This window comes from Sceloporus occidentalis, unplaced genomic scaffold, assembly GCF_023333645.1.
Source record: "Sceloporus occidentalis isolate IW3139 unplaced genomic scaffold, rSceOcc1.0.p SCAF_1, whole genome shotgun sequence".
Classification (NCBI taxonomy): domain Eukaryota; kingdom Metazoa; phylum Chordata; class Lepidosauria; order Squamata; family Phrynosomatidae; genus Sceloporus; species Sceloporus occidentalis.
Window position 1 is genome coordinate 24,892,044 of NW_028316981.1, and position 15,712 is coordinate 24,907,755.

The 15,712-nt window shown below is 44.7% G+C and overlaps 2 protein-coding genes across 2 annotated transcripts; one reads left to right on the forward strand and one right to left on the reverse strand.

The window, feature by feature from the left end:
• Positions 1-1,164: 1,164 nt before the first annotated feature.
• RPUSD3 (RNA pseudouridine synthase D3) lies at positions 1,165-11,911 on the reverse strand. The gene is made up of 9 exons (XM_089509906.1): positions 11,787-11,911; positions 11,393-11,529; positions 10,161-10,205; positions 8,476-8,572; positions 7,263-7,370; positions 6,851-6,935; positions 6,174-6,300; positions 4,220-4,359; positions 1,165-3,144 (listed from the first exon to the last, which is right to left on the reverse strand). Exons 1-9 carry the CDS (start codon positions 11,909-11,911, stop codon positions 2,899-2,901), a joined length of 1,110 nt encoding a protein of 369 aa, XP_089366032.1. The 3' UTR covers positions 1,165-2,898.
• A 224-nt stretch (positions 11,912-12,135) lies between these two features.
• JAGN1 (jagunal vesicle mediated transporter 1) lies at positions 12,136-15,508 on the forward strand. Its single transcript, XM_089492904.1, has 2 exons — positions 12,136-12,293; positions 13,989-15,508. The coding sequence occupies exons 1-2, from the start codon at positions 12,205-12,207 to the stop codon at positions 14,449-14,451; spliced, it is 552 nt and encodes a 183-aa protein (XP_089349030.1). The 5' UTR covers positions 12,136-12,204; the 3' UTR covers positions 14,452-15,508.
• The last annotated feature ends 204 nt before the right edge of the window (positions 15,509-15,712 follow it).

Genomic DNA, 15,712 nt, shown 5'->3' on the forward strand with positions numbered 1-15,712 from the left:
TCCAAGACAGCGTATTCTACTGTTAAACAGCTCTTACTGTCAAGAAGTTCTTCCTAACGTTGAGGTGGAATCTCTTTTCCTGAAGTTTGAATCCATTGATCCATGTCCTACTCTCTGGAGCAGCAGAAAAGAAGCTTGCTCCATCTTCAGTATGACATCCCTTCAGATATTTAAATAGGACTATCAAATCACCTCTTAACCTCTTTTCTCCAAGGTAAACATACCCAGCTCTCTAAGTTGTTCCTCATAAGGCATGGTTTCCAGACCCTACATTTTGGTCATGCTCCTCGGGACACACTCCAGCTTCTCAACATCCATGTCCACCACCATGTGGTGGACATGGTATTCCAGGTGAGGTCTGACCAAAGCAGAACAGACACTATACTTCTATTGATGCAGCCTAGAATCCCATTGGCTTTTTAAACTGCCACATCACAATGTTGACTCATGTTCAAAAGCTAAATACATAAATGAAAGTTGTGCACACATTTTGGTCCCTCGCTTTGTTCTTTTAAAACTAGCCTCGCCAGAGAAATTCTGTTTATATCGATGTATTTTATCAAAGCAAACTCTATACTGGATTTTTACTGGATGCAGTTCTGCTATATAGGAAGAAGGAAGAATAGTGCAGTTATTGATTTTGTAAATAAAAGCTTCTGGCAAAAGTAAGTTGACACAGATTTAACCTGGGCAGGCCATACAAACTCTGCTGTGTTCATCCCTTTCCACTTGGAAGACTGCTTTAACTCTTCCCTCCAATATGAAGAGAGAGAACAAGTGGTTAAATAATAAGGCTGTGCCCAGCCTGCAAGTCTCTCTCAAAAGGCCCGGGTAGATCTGCATAACAATGCCAAGTTACATTACAACTTATACCTCCTGATTCCAACACAACATTGTCTGAAAAGAAAAAGAACCAGAACTAGATGCCTGTAATCTTGTGCTATCTCACACACCATTAGTTCAACAAAGCTATCAAATTACTCTGCTGGGAGAAAGCAACTGGACAGTATGATAACCACCTGGCACTGCTAAAAACCCATGTTCAAAGTCTACTGCCATGAGTGGCAAACTCCTTATTATAAATTGCACCAGCCCAATAATTTCCAAATCGATCTTAGTATTCAGTTTATTAGGTACAAAATACAAAGAGTAAACTTCTGAAGGATGTAGTGGTTTTAGCACTGGACTATAACTCTGGAGACCAGAATTCAATTCCCAGCTCAGCCATGGAAACCCATTGAGTGACCCTGGGCATGTCACCTGCTCTCAGCTTCAGGGAAAGGCAATGGCAAGTCTCCTCTGAACAAATCCTGCCACAAAATCCCATGATAGGGTCACCCTAAATCAGAAATGAGGTGAAGGCACACACCGCGCGCACACACAAACAGTAAAGGAATGGGCAAATAGATAAGCTTTCAAATTACACAGATCTGATCACAAAGACAAATATAAAATTAGTTTGGTGCTAAGTGGAGACTTTCCTAAGTTTCCCACCTGAATGTCCTGTGAAACTTAAAACCTTACAAATACAACCACCATATCTGTGTCCTGAGATTACAGTGGCAGGTAGTGACTAGAGAGAAACCTGGGTAGTTGAAGCACCTGGTTTATGAAATTTTCTTTGGGCACTACCCTATCGCCTCTTCCTCACTGACCTATGGCTCTGTTTTATAGATGCCATTTTTATTTTCTTCCTATTTTATATTATATAATACATATACTGTTATACAGGTTGGATCTCTCTTTTCTGAAATGCCTGGGACCAGAAATGTTTTGGATTTTGCATTTTCAATATCTGAATATACATAATGAGATATCTTGGAAACAGGACAAGTCTAAACACAAAATTCATTGATGTTTTATATACGCTTGGTACACATAACTTTATACACAATATTTTTTAATCATTTTGTACATGAACAAAATTTGTGTACACTGAACAATCAGAAAGCAAAGCTCTCACTATTTCAGCCACCCATGTGGACAATTTTGGAATATTTCAGATTTCAGAATTCCAGATGAGGGAGACTCAACTTGTATGTAATATTCATATTATATTGTACATAAACACTTGCATATAAGGCCCATTCTCCCCACTAAGAATACCTGACATTTTAAAAATAATTTTCAGTTCAGTAAATGATACAGTATAGGAAAATGGAGTGTATCTGGTGTCCTTTCAGAAACAACTCTGTATGTCAATAAAATATACAGGGATGATGATGATGGGCATTGTACTGAAAATTCAAAATTTCCAGAATTTGTGATTTATATTCAGCAGATACACTTTTTAAAAAGGACCAATTGTACGATTCCTCTAGGACAGTTTGTGTGTGGCCATTGCCACCATCTCTTCCATCAGGAAGAATGCATGTTTATATTTGCTGTACAGAATGTAATCTGCACAACCTTAAGTTTTAAGGCAAGCATAAATCCCACTGATTTCAGTAGGTGAGCCTATCCTCAATAATAATAATGATGATGATGATGATAATAAATTTTATTTTTACCCTGCCTTTCCCATCGGATCGAGGCGGCTTACAGTCTCCAATGAAAAGTAGCTCCTTAAGTTGTCTACTGACTCATGTTGTCATGACACCATTATATACACACAGTAGGGATGATCTCTCTTGAAGGAAAAAAATCTCCCAAATTCTAGTCTTCTGGCATTTCCTTCCCTTGTTCTTTATAAAACTAAAGAACAGAAGAGTCTTGAAAATAGCTTCTGTTGCTAAGTTAAACCAAGGCTATGAAGGATGCCTTTGCCTGGAAATTCCCTTATTTCTTCATCAGTTATGTGAGCACCTCGCCAAGAGGAGGCAAAGGGTTTTTTCTTCTTCCTCTCATGTCCATAAGACCTGCTTCTGTCTCTCATGTCAGATTGACATGAGACAATGTCTACTGGGTTGGGGAAAATGCTTTTAATGTCTTCCCTGGTTCCTTGTTCTCCTCCTGTGGTAAGGCCAGTCCCAGAAGAGAAAGTGTCCGCAGGAAAAAAGGTGGAAGGGGAGCCGTGAGCACAGTGCTGGAGGAAAAGGCGCCAGTGGCAGGGAGACGGAGCTGGTGGAGGTGAAGGTGGAGCTGCAAACGATGCATATGTTGTTGCTGCAGGTGGAGCTTCTTCAACAAAGAATCTTCTAGAACCTACCAGGAAGCAAGTGGAGAGGGAGAAGAATCATCACTGCTAATGACTGCTATAAGCAAACTGACTACCAGTCTTTTTTTTACCCACCCACCCCCTTTTGCTTTTCCAGCAAAGCAGCTGAGGTGAAAAGTCTCATTTTATCTGATTTTTTACATCAAAACAGAAAGGAGCATCATGCTAAGGAATGGGCTGGAACATTTTATTCACTTGGGCCAAACAAGACATGATTCTGCAGATCATATGATCAGTATTTCCTCTGGAGGTTTAAAAATTAAAATTGAACCTGGGTTGCTTTTTTTTTTAACAAGCACATTTCCCAATATAGATAGAGGAAATTATATATTCTCATTTATGTAATACATTTTTGTCTATTATTTTTATTTGTATACCTTTTCCTGTATATTTTCTCCTAATACAGGCATTCCTATACACTTTATTATTGTGAATACTGAAAGAAAAATGTGTTTGTTTACACATTGCTTCACAAACTGCTATACTGAGCAACTTCATAAGAAATTAATTTCTTCCCCTGTCTTAAAAATCACCTGTATTCCAAACTAGGGACACCTGCATTTTACTGCAAGTGGCCTGTATTTGCCATGCATCAAAGAATTTTGCTACACTGCTAAATTTGCTTGTTGCAGGACTAGTGGAAAAGTATACCTTACTTATGGCTAAAAGACAATGCCATCATGAAAATCTGACAAGGGACAAGAGATCACTTACCCAGAGGTAGTCTTGGTTTCAAGTAGAAGCTGATGTTTGAATGCAGTCAAACAATAAGTATTGATAGTATCTGACTTGGTAACTGATGAACAGACCAATCTTACCATATAATGCAGGAGAGGGAATTGTGCAACTTGTATAATCTCCAGACCCTCCCCAGTTGCCCACTTTTGCTATAAAAGCTTAGCTGCAGCCACTCTATCCCTAATAATAGTCTCGGAGCACCAAGAGCAGAGATGTGAATATATCCTGAAATTCCAGTGATGTCCATGGATTCCATTAGCCTGCTTAGTTGCCCCATAGGGCTTTAACACAGAGAAGGGTAACATCAGTTCCAAGGTCTGGTACCTGTATCCGTGGCAGGGTACTCTCAGCAGGCAAGAGGAATGGCTCTCCTAGGACTGTTCCCACACGGGAGGAATATATGTGGTCCCCTAGTGCAGGGCTCAGGATCAGGGTCAAGTGCACCAGGAGCTGGCTAGGAAAGACTGCCAGAAAGAGAGAGAGAGAGAGAGAAATAAGAAGGGGCAGAGTAGAGTAGCTTCTTTCAACTAGGAGACATCAGGCCAAAAATACACATGCAGACAGTCCAAACTCTCTTCAAGACTTTGGACCAGGAGTGATGTACATCTCAAAATATATGCCAATAAAAAGAACAATGTCAGGCTGGAAAAGGGATTTTATAGCACCTTTGAGACTAAGTGCATGATAGAAATTGTAGCATAAGCTTTCCTAGACTTGCTCTACTTCTTCAGGTGTAATAGTAGATCAAATTTACGAAACCTTATGCCACAACTTTTTTCATACATTTAGTCTCAAAGGTGTTACAAGATCCCTTGCATACTGATATTAGACTAACACAGCTATTTTTCTGAATGTCAGCCTGATTCTAGACCCAAGAAATCCAGTTTCAACACCCTAAATCAAGAACAAAAAAAAAGAAAATACTTTTTGGTTGTGCCATTTCCGCTACCCCATATTTCAGAATTTTGTACGATATTAAATGTGCCATAAAGAGGTAAAATGGCTAAGTATAAGAAAAGAGGAATGTGTGTTTTAAAATGGGAACTAAAGAAAAGCAAAGGTAAAATAAAAAGAGGAAAGGAATTGAAAGAAACTTAAAACACAAGAGGGTGTAGGAGAAAAAAGCCACAGAGGACAGAAGAAGAAACTAGCCTGTAATTACAGTAAATTTTGCATGTGAGTCCTGAAAATTCAAGTAAACAACATGCATATGCATTAAATTCCTCCAGGAATTGTCATGTTAGTCTTGCACCCAGAACAATAAAGAATTTTGAATCACTTTAAGAGATGTGAGGGTGATCTGGCTGTGACATCTGTCACCCCATTGATCGCCAGGGTAGATTCGCCTGATCTGGTGTCCCCTTTCTCCTTCACCACTCCATGTATGTCACTCCCGAAGCTGCGCGCTCGGTGGAAAAGGACGACCATCCCAGATTAACAGATTTTTCATAGCACAGTCTAAATGAAATGGACTAGAATCTACAAAAGTTCTTGCTATAAAACGTAGACCAGTCTTTTAAGGTGTCATGGAGGCTATAGACTTGATCCCCAGTTGCTTTTTAAAAAGGCAAGCTATTTCCAATCTCTGATTAGCAAATCAGATCTGTAGTATGATGGGTAGCAGTTGAACCAGAGGACTGAACATTAAATATCAGGAATAAATTCCTGTTATAGTTACACAAGTCCTCCAGAATGCAGTTGGCCCCTGCCTGGGTTCTGCCTAACCTTCCCTGTTGACTAAATGGCTTTCATGCTGGTGCAACAGCAGATGTTAGGTAGTCTGTATATGCCTGTGATGATGATGATGAGGAATTATTGGCAGAGCTTTATGCTTCACCAAGCCAATGTAGTATCTTGATTGTAAAGCTGCAGATCTTTTTTAAATTCAAAAAGGCACATGGCTTAAATCTGGATGGGGGCTTGCATGCCGAGATGGGAGGGAACTGAAACTTCCCCGTTTTAGTTTTCTATTTTAAATTCTCCATGTAGTTTATGTGGACCAGATGAATTTTTAAATTAAAAACAAGATAGGGTAGTTAAACCTCTCCGCCCCCCCCCCGCCCCCCACTAGTCCTGATCCAAACTAGGAATGCACATGCTTACACTGATAATATGTAGCTGCATGCTGTACATTTACTGTCATGTGTACTTTGAATTTTGGATTAGATGAGAGCTGAACTTCCAGCTACTGTCCATGTCTTTATTTTCTTTCCATATTGTAACACCCTTCCTTGTCCCCCTCAGGCACTTTCTGCTCTGTGAGCTGCCAACAACACACCTGTCAGTGGCTGTAGTTGCAGCAACGCACAGCCTTCATGTGAGTCCAGCACCTTGTAGCGGGTCAGGGTTTTTTTCACCTCCTTCCTTTGGAGGCTCTTATGAGAAGGGGAAGCCACAGGCACCACCTGCAACCCACACAAAAGCCACAAGTGAGCATGTTTCCCTGACATTAGTAAAAACACCAACCAAAGAGACCCACTTTACACTTATACCCAATCCAGGCTGCCAGATCTCAATTCAGACACATCAAGGCTATGGAGGCCTAAATTGGCCTTCCAGAGACAGATCTTGGACATACACAGGAACATCTGCTGCCCACAGGAGTTGCCACAAGTTCTCCAAAACAAGCTTTCCCAACCTGGCACCCTTCTAGGTGTGTAGCACTCAACCTCCCATCACCTCTGACCTGCTGGAAGGGGCAGATGGGAGTTGCTTTCCAAAATATCTTGAATTACCATGTTTGAGGGGCTGCTCTAGGGCAAGTAGGGAAATCTGCTACCCTATCAATGTTGATGAATTATAGCTCCCATAATCCCTTCCAACACAGCAATTTAGAGTAGATAGGAATTAGAATCCAACTACATCTGGAAGGCTACAGGTTCCCCAACCTTGCTCCAGATCAACCACTTCAAAGCCCTCTCCTCCTCGCTGCCTGTCCACTAACCCTGTCCTTACCAGGTCGAAATCTTCAACTTGAATCAGTTTGAGGCCTGTACTAATCTCACCCTCTGAGGCTTCAGGGATCCTGGTAGTGATGGCACTGCAGAAAGACAGAGATCTGGTTCATGGTCTGGCCATATGCACTTGGCATGGTCTACCAATGCTTTGAGAATAACACAGAAGGGAGAAAAGGAGATGTTTACTACCCTCTCCTCATTTTGTTCAATGCAGGGGTGGGACACTGCAACTGTTGTTGATGGACTACAAGTCCCAGCAGCTTTAATATGCATAGTCAGTGGCAAGGAATGCTGCGAGTTGCAGTCCAATATCATCTGGGGTGCCTATTATTCCAAGCCATGTTTTAGGGGTTCTATTTCCACTCCCAGTGTATGGAGAAAGAGAAAGAAATTAACAAATTTTAACTCACCAATAGGTAGCGGTTGGATTTCTTGCTCTTCGAGACTGAATATAGAAGTTATGGACATGACGGATAGTATTTGGGCAACTTGAGAGCAGAACAAGCCCAGAACTTTCCCTAGGAAGATACAAATCTTTTACAAATTCTCTGACAGAAGGCATTAATATTTCATTCTATTTAGGACAGCCAATGAAGTATAGTGGTTCCCCGCTTGGCCGTGAAATCCACTGGATGACTTTGGGCAAGTCACATGCTCTCAACCTCAGGGGAAGCCAATGGCAAACCTCTTGTGACTTGCAGGCACATAACAACAGAAACTTGTGATTTGTCTATGGCCATTCAATTCACTCAGAGCAGAGAGGGGACTTGACTTTGGATCCAGGACATCTTCCATTATCAGACAAAAAACCCCATGTCAGCTCTATGAGTATAGCGAAACTTTTCCATCTTAATAATTTATGTCCTATTCTAGATCATGAGCTAAAAGCAGCTTCCAAAGGTTTTCCACAGTGTTAATAGTTCCCTCCCCACCATAACAAAGGGAAAACAACTGGTCATACTAGTTAAGGATGAAGTGTTTTGGAACCCAGCACAAATACACCTCTTATCAGCAACCTCTAGACCCAAAGAATACACTCAGTGCATATTATATGAAATAAGAGTCTGGTGCTACTATATTGTAATGTATATACTATCTTCATGGAACCATTTTCTTTCAATCACCCTGAACTATCAACGCTGAAACCTGTTTTTTCATACTAATAAAAGCCAATAGGAAGCCTTTTTCCATCTCCTTGGCAAATGTTGTTGAACAATTCACTAACTGTCTGGAGCAAACTAGATGATGGACAATAGCTCTGTTTAGACTGTTTTTACACTGTTGAAAGTTAACTGGCATTGAGCTTCTCCAGAAAACTGGAACTGTATTATAGCCCATCAGTTTCACTTCTGTGCCATGGACTTTTTCCTATAGTACTGCAGTCTAAACCAGATTTCAGAGAAGACCCTATTGTTAATAAGTCCAGTATGTTGCCTGAAGGTAACAGCCCTGCTAAACAGGTTCAGACCTGGATGGGAGACAACTTGAGAACCCCATGGCCAGGACAAAACAACAAGGAATATAGACACATGAAAAATAAATTATACATATCTTGCTTTGTGCAATTTAGCACTAAATCATCCTGTCAATAATCTTTCTCCAAATCTTTTTTCCGCTACTTACTTTCCTGCAGCTCTGATCACTTGGAGATCCTGTGGGAGGCCCAGCTTCTGGCTTAGATCCAGCAGAAGAGACAGCAAAGTCAGTTCCCCTGGCTTGCCTGTTGTAAACACAGAAGAAATAACTGAACAATGTCATGTAGAGTCCAGCTAGGAATATAGCTTTGTCTAATAGGTCTCCTTCCTCAGGTTGGTGCTTTCCAGGTGTGTTACAATACAACCCAAGGAGTCCTGGTGGTGCAGTGGTTAAATGCCTCACTCACAAACCACATGGTTGTGAGTTCAATCCCAGCCAGGGACTCAGGGTCGACTCAGCCTGGCACCCACCCAAGGTTGCTAAAATGAGTACCCAGCTTGTTGGGGGAAATTAGCTTACAGTTGGAAACTGCTTAGAGAGGACTTATGTGCACTGTTACGCAGTACAGAAATGTATTTGCTATGGCTATGCTATTGCTATATGATCCCCAGCCAGTTGGGATGGGAGTTGTCATGTAACATGACTGGATGATATCAGGTTGGAGAAGGCTGCACTACTCAGGACCAACACATGAGGGACCCTTGCCCATTCTGGCAGAGGCTCATCTGCTCTACTTTGCCTAATCCGATGATTCTCAGACAGTGGGATGGAACCCCTAGTGACGTCACTAGGGGGGCTGTGGTGATGCAGACCACACTGGGTGACACCCTAGAGGGGGTTGTCACCCGGTGAGGTAGTAAACCCCGGGGGCATGGGGAAAAGGACAGGCAGCTGCCTTCCAGGTCTCAGAAGGCCTGGGGGAAGCTGCCAAGAGGGCTGAGTGTGCCCCCATGTTGCTGCCATGGTGCCATTGTAAGGGCCATGGCAGCAAGGTTGGAGGGGGGAGTGCCTTTCTGGTTCTGTCTCCCACACTCGGTGACACCCCAGGTAGGGATGCCACTAGGGACCCCCAGGGCATGGCGTGACACTTGGAGCCCCTGATTCCTCCACCTCCTCTTCTCAAGCTTTTTCTGTTAGGGAGAGGAAGAGAAAGGTGAGGAGAAAGTTTGGAACAGCTTCTTCTGCCTAAGAGGATGAGAGAGGGAAAGCTCGGTGGATTGTGGTCTCTGGGGGGGACCATCCCAAGCTACCACTTCTTCCTTCACCCATCCCATCACTGCCCCCAGTTCTCAGGATGAGACACTGCTGCAGCCTCAATATATTCTGTCACACACTCAGTGCTTTTTTCCTGACTCTCTCCCTCAGGTATATTCATTCACACACCGTCTCAAATGCAAATTCTCTCTCTCTCTCTCTCTCTCTCACACACACACACACCACAATGTCCACATATAGATCCAAAGGGGGTCACAAAGGTAAAATGTTTGAGAACCACTGGCCTAATCTGATTTCCGTTTGGGAGCACACCTGTTTTCCCAGTGTTTCTTGCTTCTCATATGTTCTCTGCACAAATATATGGAGCAGACTTTGGTTCTAGTCTCCAGCTTCCAGAATTCCTAACCACTGGCCAAGTTGTTTGGGACTTCTGGAAGCTGAAGTCAGTAACAGCTGGTGAACCAAGATTTGAGAAACACACTAGTACAGAGCACAAGAGCCCTAGCATACTTTTAAAATTCATCATGCTGTAGCTCTCCTATCTTTCTATAAAAAGAAAATGGCTGGGCCAGTTGGCCATGCAGCACTGAAGCACATTAAGTGGCAAGACTACATACCTGTCACAGGCAAGCCAGGTGGTTTGTTGATGGCCAAAAGTGCATCTGAAATAAAAAAATAACCAGCAATTTCAGAGTTGGGTTGAGAGCCAGCATGATGTAGTGGTTTGAGTGTTGGACACTGACTCTGGAGACCATGGTTTGAATCCCAGCTTGGCCATGAGACCCATTGGGTGACCTTGGGCAAGGCACACTCTCTCAGCCTTAAGGGAAGGCAATGGCAAACCCCCTCTGAACAAATCTTGCCAAGAAAACCCAAGTTAGGTTCACCTTAGGGTCGAAGTCAGAAACTACTTGAAGGCACACAGCAATAGCAAATTGTTCATGCTCTGAGAGAATTTCAAACAAGCTGACTGCCTTCACCACGATTCAGAGCATAGAGAGAGGTCTAAGGTTGCATCTGCACTGCAAGAATAATGCACTCTGACACTGCATTAACTGCCATGGCTCAGTGCTATGGACTCCTGAGATGTGTCGTTTGTTGTGGCACCAGAGCTCTCTGACAGGGCAGGCTAAATGTCTCATGAAACTACAAATGCCAGAATTCCCTAGCCCTGAGACAGGGCAGTGAAAGTGGCGTCAAACTGCATTGTTTCTGCTGTGCAGATGCTGCCTCAATGGGATTTTCAGTGGTTCAGGAGTAGGGCTTCTTTGATGAAGCAGACCTCCCTGCTCTCCTCAAATACAGAAGTTCAAGGAACAGAAACTGTCAAGAAGTCTTTGCTTGCTGTTTCCCCTCCATTGCACCATTATCTTACATCTGTACAAACTGTACAAAAGAGGCATCATTCCTCTTTCCTGGAACCTCTCATCAACTGGCATTGAGTAAGACTTACTATCCCTAAATGCAGTCAGCATTATGTCCGGAAACCAAAGTGGTCTGAACTGTCCCTCCTTCTCACTGGCAGCTGGTTCTTCAATGCCAGTGATGGGACAGTGTCCCATTCCATGCTTGTGGGCAGCAGACTGGCAAGACAGGTCATGTGCCACAGAGGTCTCTCTCTGCAACAGAGTGGCGATGTGAGGATGCTGCCTTCCCTGGCTCAGCATGTGCCACTTGCAGCAGGTGCCTCTCTCTGCCTAATGAAAGGGTGGGCAACTCTGGTCCTCCAGATGCTGCCGGACTCTGGCTCCCCCCATCGCAATTAATATGGCCAGTAGTCAGGGATGATGGGGGCCGAGCACAAGACCCTTGGCCCACCATCTCCCATTATAAGAGAGGATGTACGTACCATCCCTGTGCACCAGTGATGTTTCCAGCACCTTCAGGAGCTCCTGGCGCCCCAGAGGACTCGCAGGCCCTAAGATGCTTTTCCCGCCGTCTGCCACTGCTTTCCCTGAGCCTCGCTGCTTCAGCAGCATCTGGTACCTGCAAAACGGGAGCCTTAAGAAGTGCCTCTCACTACCTACCATCTTGCCCGCTTCCTTCCCTCCACCATCCTGGCACCAGGGGCCTTTTATGCTACGTAACACAGCACCATGACTCTCCTTGAACTGCCATGGCTGCATGCTAGGGATGCAGGATGGGCTTGGGATGGGAGGCCCTTGGGGGTCTCTCCACTCTGGATGCAGCCTGGGTTGCCATAGCGACGCCCTCCCCCCTCCTCCCTCCGGAGCCGCTCTCACCAGGCGCGCGTGCTGAAAGGCGCTCGCGCTCCTCCTCCTCCTCGATGCCACCAACTGCAGCAGCGGAACGTTGGCGCCGCAACGTTCCAGCCAGCCGCTCGCACGGGGCAAACGAGAGCCGCCATCTTGGCGCAGGCGCTGGTGGGAGGTGTAGTTTTTGGCCCCAAAAAAGAGGGAGAAACTAGGTTTTCCCCGCCTCTTCTTGCCGTTCCTGCTTGGGATTGGCTAACGGACCCCAAAGTGACAGGGCCATCCACCAATAAGAGAAAGGGACGGAAGAAACGGTCCCGCCCTCGCTAGAGATTATCCTCCAATCGAGAACGAGGGTTTTACGCATGCGCACATAGTGTTGGTAGCGTCCTGCAGCTGCTGATCAGGAGGATCTTGCTGGCTAGTTGTCCCTTTCCTGTTGCGGAAGATGGCTTCCCGCGCCGGGCCTCGAGCTGCGGGAACCGACGGCAGCGACTTCCGGCACCGGGAGCGCGTGGCCGAGCACTTCCAGATGAGGTTTGGGACACGGAAGGCCTGCATCTGCGCCTGCTTTGCGGATATATATATATATAATCCAGATTGACACCTCTTTGATTGACATGTGTGGCTCAGTGCTATGGAATCCTGGGATTTGTAGTTTTCTGTAGCCCCAGAGCTCTCTGTCAGAGAAGGCTGAAAACATCTCGTTGTTGTTGTTGTGGTTGTGTGCCTTCAAGTCTTTTCGACTTAGGGCCACCCTAAATAACAACAACAATAATAATATATTACATATATATGTGTGTGTGTGTATATAATTATTATTATTACTATTATATAATAATTATTATTGTTTTTCCCTTGTCGCGATGTGGCCAAAGGACAACAGCCTCAATTTGGCCACCTTGGCTTCCAGGGAGATTTCAGGCTTGATCCGTTCAGGGGCCCAAATACGTGCCTTTTTGGCTGCCCATGGGGTCCTGAGCCCTCTTCTCCAGCGCCACATTCAAATGAGTCGGTTCCTTTCTGTCGGCTTCCTTGGCTGCTCAGCTCTGACATGTGTCCATGCTGATGGGGAATGCAGTAGCTTGGACTATCGTCACCTCCGTGTTCAGACTTATATCTTTACCCTTTAGGACCATGCCCATACTCCTGTGCATTTTTAAACTTGAAGCTTGTGGACAGGGATTGCCTTATTGAGGGCCTGGACACACAGGCCAAATAAAGCTGCTTCGGGTCACTTTGGAGGTATGCTGTTTAAATGCTGCATTCGTCCTAAGAGGCTGGAAGGTGCACCAAAGCCACGCTCCAGTCCTAAGGACTGGAGTGCAGCTTTGGCACAGCTTCTGGCCTCTTAAGATGCGTGTGCCATTTTAAACAGCATACCTCCAAAGTGACCCGAAGCAGCTTTATTTTGGCCTGTCTGTTCAGGCCCTTAGTTTTTCTGGGCACTTTTTCAACTGTACACAAGTCTTTGAGAACCAGCGCAGTGTAGTGCTTTGTGTGCTGGACTAGGACTCTGGGAGACCAGGGTTCAGTTCCCTGATCAGCCATGGAAACCCACTGGATAACTTTTGGTGAGTCACACCCTGTCAGCCCCAGAAAATCCCATGATAGTTTTGTGTTAGGGTCGCCATAAGATGGAAACGACTTGAAGGCACATAACAACAACAGATATGTCTTAAATCATTTAACAGGCAGACAACTGATGGAAACTTAGCTGGTGAAGTCTATCATTATATCTACCATCCAGGGAAAGCTTTCCTCTTTTGTTGGCTGATTAAAATTGTAGGGCCATTGCTGGAAAAGTACAGTCAGCCCCCCCCCCCCCCCCCCAATATCCACAGATTTCTTTTATCCCTGGATTCAAGCATCTGCAGCTTGAAAATATTTTTAAAATATATAAATTCCCAAAAGCAAACCTTGATTTTGCAACTTTATATAAGGGATACCATTTTATTAGGCCATTGTATTTAATGGGACTTGAGCATCCACGGGTTTTGGGATCCACGGGGGATCCTGCAACCAAACCCCAGCAGATACCAAGGGCCCACTGTAATTAGCAACTTGATTACCATTCAACTTTCCCTTTAGACTCAGATTTGTGCTTCTCAGAAATATAAATGCAAATAAAAAGCCACCAATAAAATACCCACCAATTTGGTGTTGCATATCTCACAAGCATTTTTGCAATGCTCTAGTTTCATTCTCTCTTTTTCTCTCTGCTTCACACAGTGTCTCCCTCAAGTCTGAAATCAAGAAACTGATCTACATGCAGGTGGCATTGTGGCTGCTGGTGGCGGCACAGATGTGTGTGGCACATTTTAAGCTCTTATCTCATGATCTGGTGGCCATGCCTTACCAGTGGGAATACCCGTACCTCCTCAGTATCATTCCTTCACTCTTCGGACTTTTCTCCTTCCCCCGAAACAACATCAGCTACCTGGTGATCTCTATGATCAGCACTGGTCTCTTCTCAGTGGCACCTCTCATCTATGGCAGCATGGAAATGTTCCCAATGGCACAGCAGCTCTACCGCCATGGCAAAGCCTACCGCTTCATCTTTGGCTTCTCAGCTGTCTCTGTCATGTACTTGCTCATCGTGGTGGCTGTGCAAGTTCACGGGTGGCAGCTTTATTACAGTAAGAAGCTTCTGGACTCCTGGTTCACCAGCACACAGGAGAAAAAGAAAAAATGAACATGTGTTGGGGAGTTGCATGCATGCAACACTGTCTCGGGGCAAAGGGTGGGAGCAAGGGAGTGCCCTCTCCAAGCAGAGGGAGAGCAAGGGTGCTGTTGAGGGTTCTCTGTCCTCCCATTCTAGCCAAGTGGGTAGGAGGTGCTTGAGGTCCCATGAAAGCCAAGTGGAAGTTGCACCACTTTGTAGGTGTCTTCCATTCTTTCCACTCTGGCAAAGAGTGTTGCCTTGGGACAGGTTTAGGGGATTACTCAGTCCAAATGTAGCTAGTGCCCTTGAGGAGGAAAATGCCAGCTGCAGCGACAAATGAGGGAGACTGCGTGCTTCTCTTGATTTGCATAAACTTTGAATCATGTCAGGCAACTTTGGACTTGGGAAATGGGCATAGCTTGGGAAAGTTACTTTTTTGGACTGTTAACTCCTAGATTCCCTCAACGCAAGGATTCTGGGATTTGTAGTCAAACCTTCCTAATGTTCCCAAGCTGTAAGAACAAGTGACAATTTTTGGTCACAGTGTTGTGGAATTGTAGTTGGGTGTGAGAACGTGGTGAGACTGGGGATCTCTTGCACCCACTTGACCTAGAACTCCCCGTTTAGAATGTTACAGCCCTCTCCCTTATTGAAGGAAGCGTGCTGCATGCAATTCTGCGGCCAGGATAGCAACTCTTCCTCGCTGTGGTTTGCTTCACTACAAAGAAAAAAAGCAGCTGTTGCCAAGCACTTAAGCTTCACTCTTTCTCCTTGCTTATCAAAAGGAAATTAGCGTATGCCAACCGTTGAATGTTGACTCCCAGGACTGATTCTACCTCCCCAAACCTGTCTTGCTTTCCCTGCACGTGTAGGCTACTCTGACAGATGTTCCCTTTGCCTTTTCCCAATCTCATTTTGGGAGAAAGGCAGGATATAAATCTAATAAATCAATAAATCTTTATTTAGGCGACTGGTGGTTCACAGGCTGTGGTTGCCACTTCCTTCCTTGCCAGTGGGCTTCAGACCTCACTCCCCCTTCCTACCTGTCTATGCCTGTACCAAATAAAGAGCTAACTTGTGGAATCTTGCAGCTGGGTCTTTTGTGATGGTAGGGGGCTTGCATGCCTACTGCTGTATTACATTGCTGAAGTTGGATTCATTCTTGCACCTCTCCTGTCTTCTCTGGACACTCTAGGGCCTTATAGTGCTAGACTGTAGATGACAGGGGTCAGCAGACATCTAATGGTAGATCCTTTGGTGATTTTCCAGAAATCAGCAAGAGGTTCTGATT

What these genes read in the sequence shown, in the direction of transcription:
- RPUSD3 (XM_089509906.1), bottom strand. Translation starts at nt 11,911, where the DNA reads ATGGCGGCTCTCGTTTGCCCCGTGCGAGCGGCTGGCTGGAACGTTGCG. An exon ending in AATCCAACCGCTACCTATTG is followed by an intron (nt 6,936 to 7,262) that starts GTGAGTTAAAAT and finishes GTCTTTCTGCAG; the next exon opens with TGCCATCACTACCAGGATCC. An exon ending in GTACCCTGCCACGGATACAG is followed by an intron (nt 3,145 to 4,219) that starts GTACCAGACCTT and finishes GCTTCCTGGTAG; the next exon opens with GTTCTAGAAGATTCTTTGTT.
- JAGN1 (XM_089492904.1), top strand. Translation starts at nt 12,205, where the DNA reads ATGGCTTCCCGCGCCGGGCCTCGAGCTGCGGGAACCGACGGCAGCGAC. An exon ending in GCCGAGCACTTCCAGATGAG is followed by an intron (nt 12,294 to 13,988) that starts GTTTGGGACACG and finishes TGCTTCACACAG; the next exon opens with TGTCTCCCTCAAGTCTGAAA.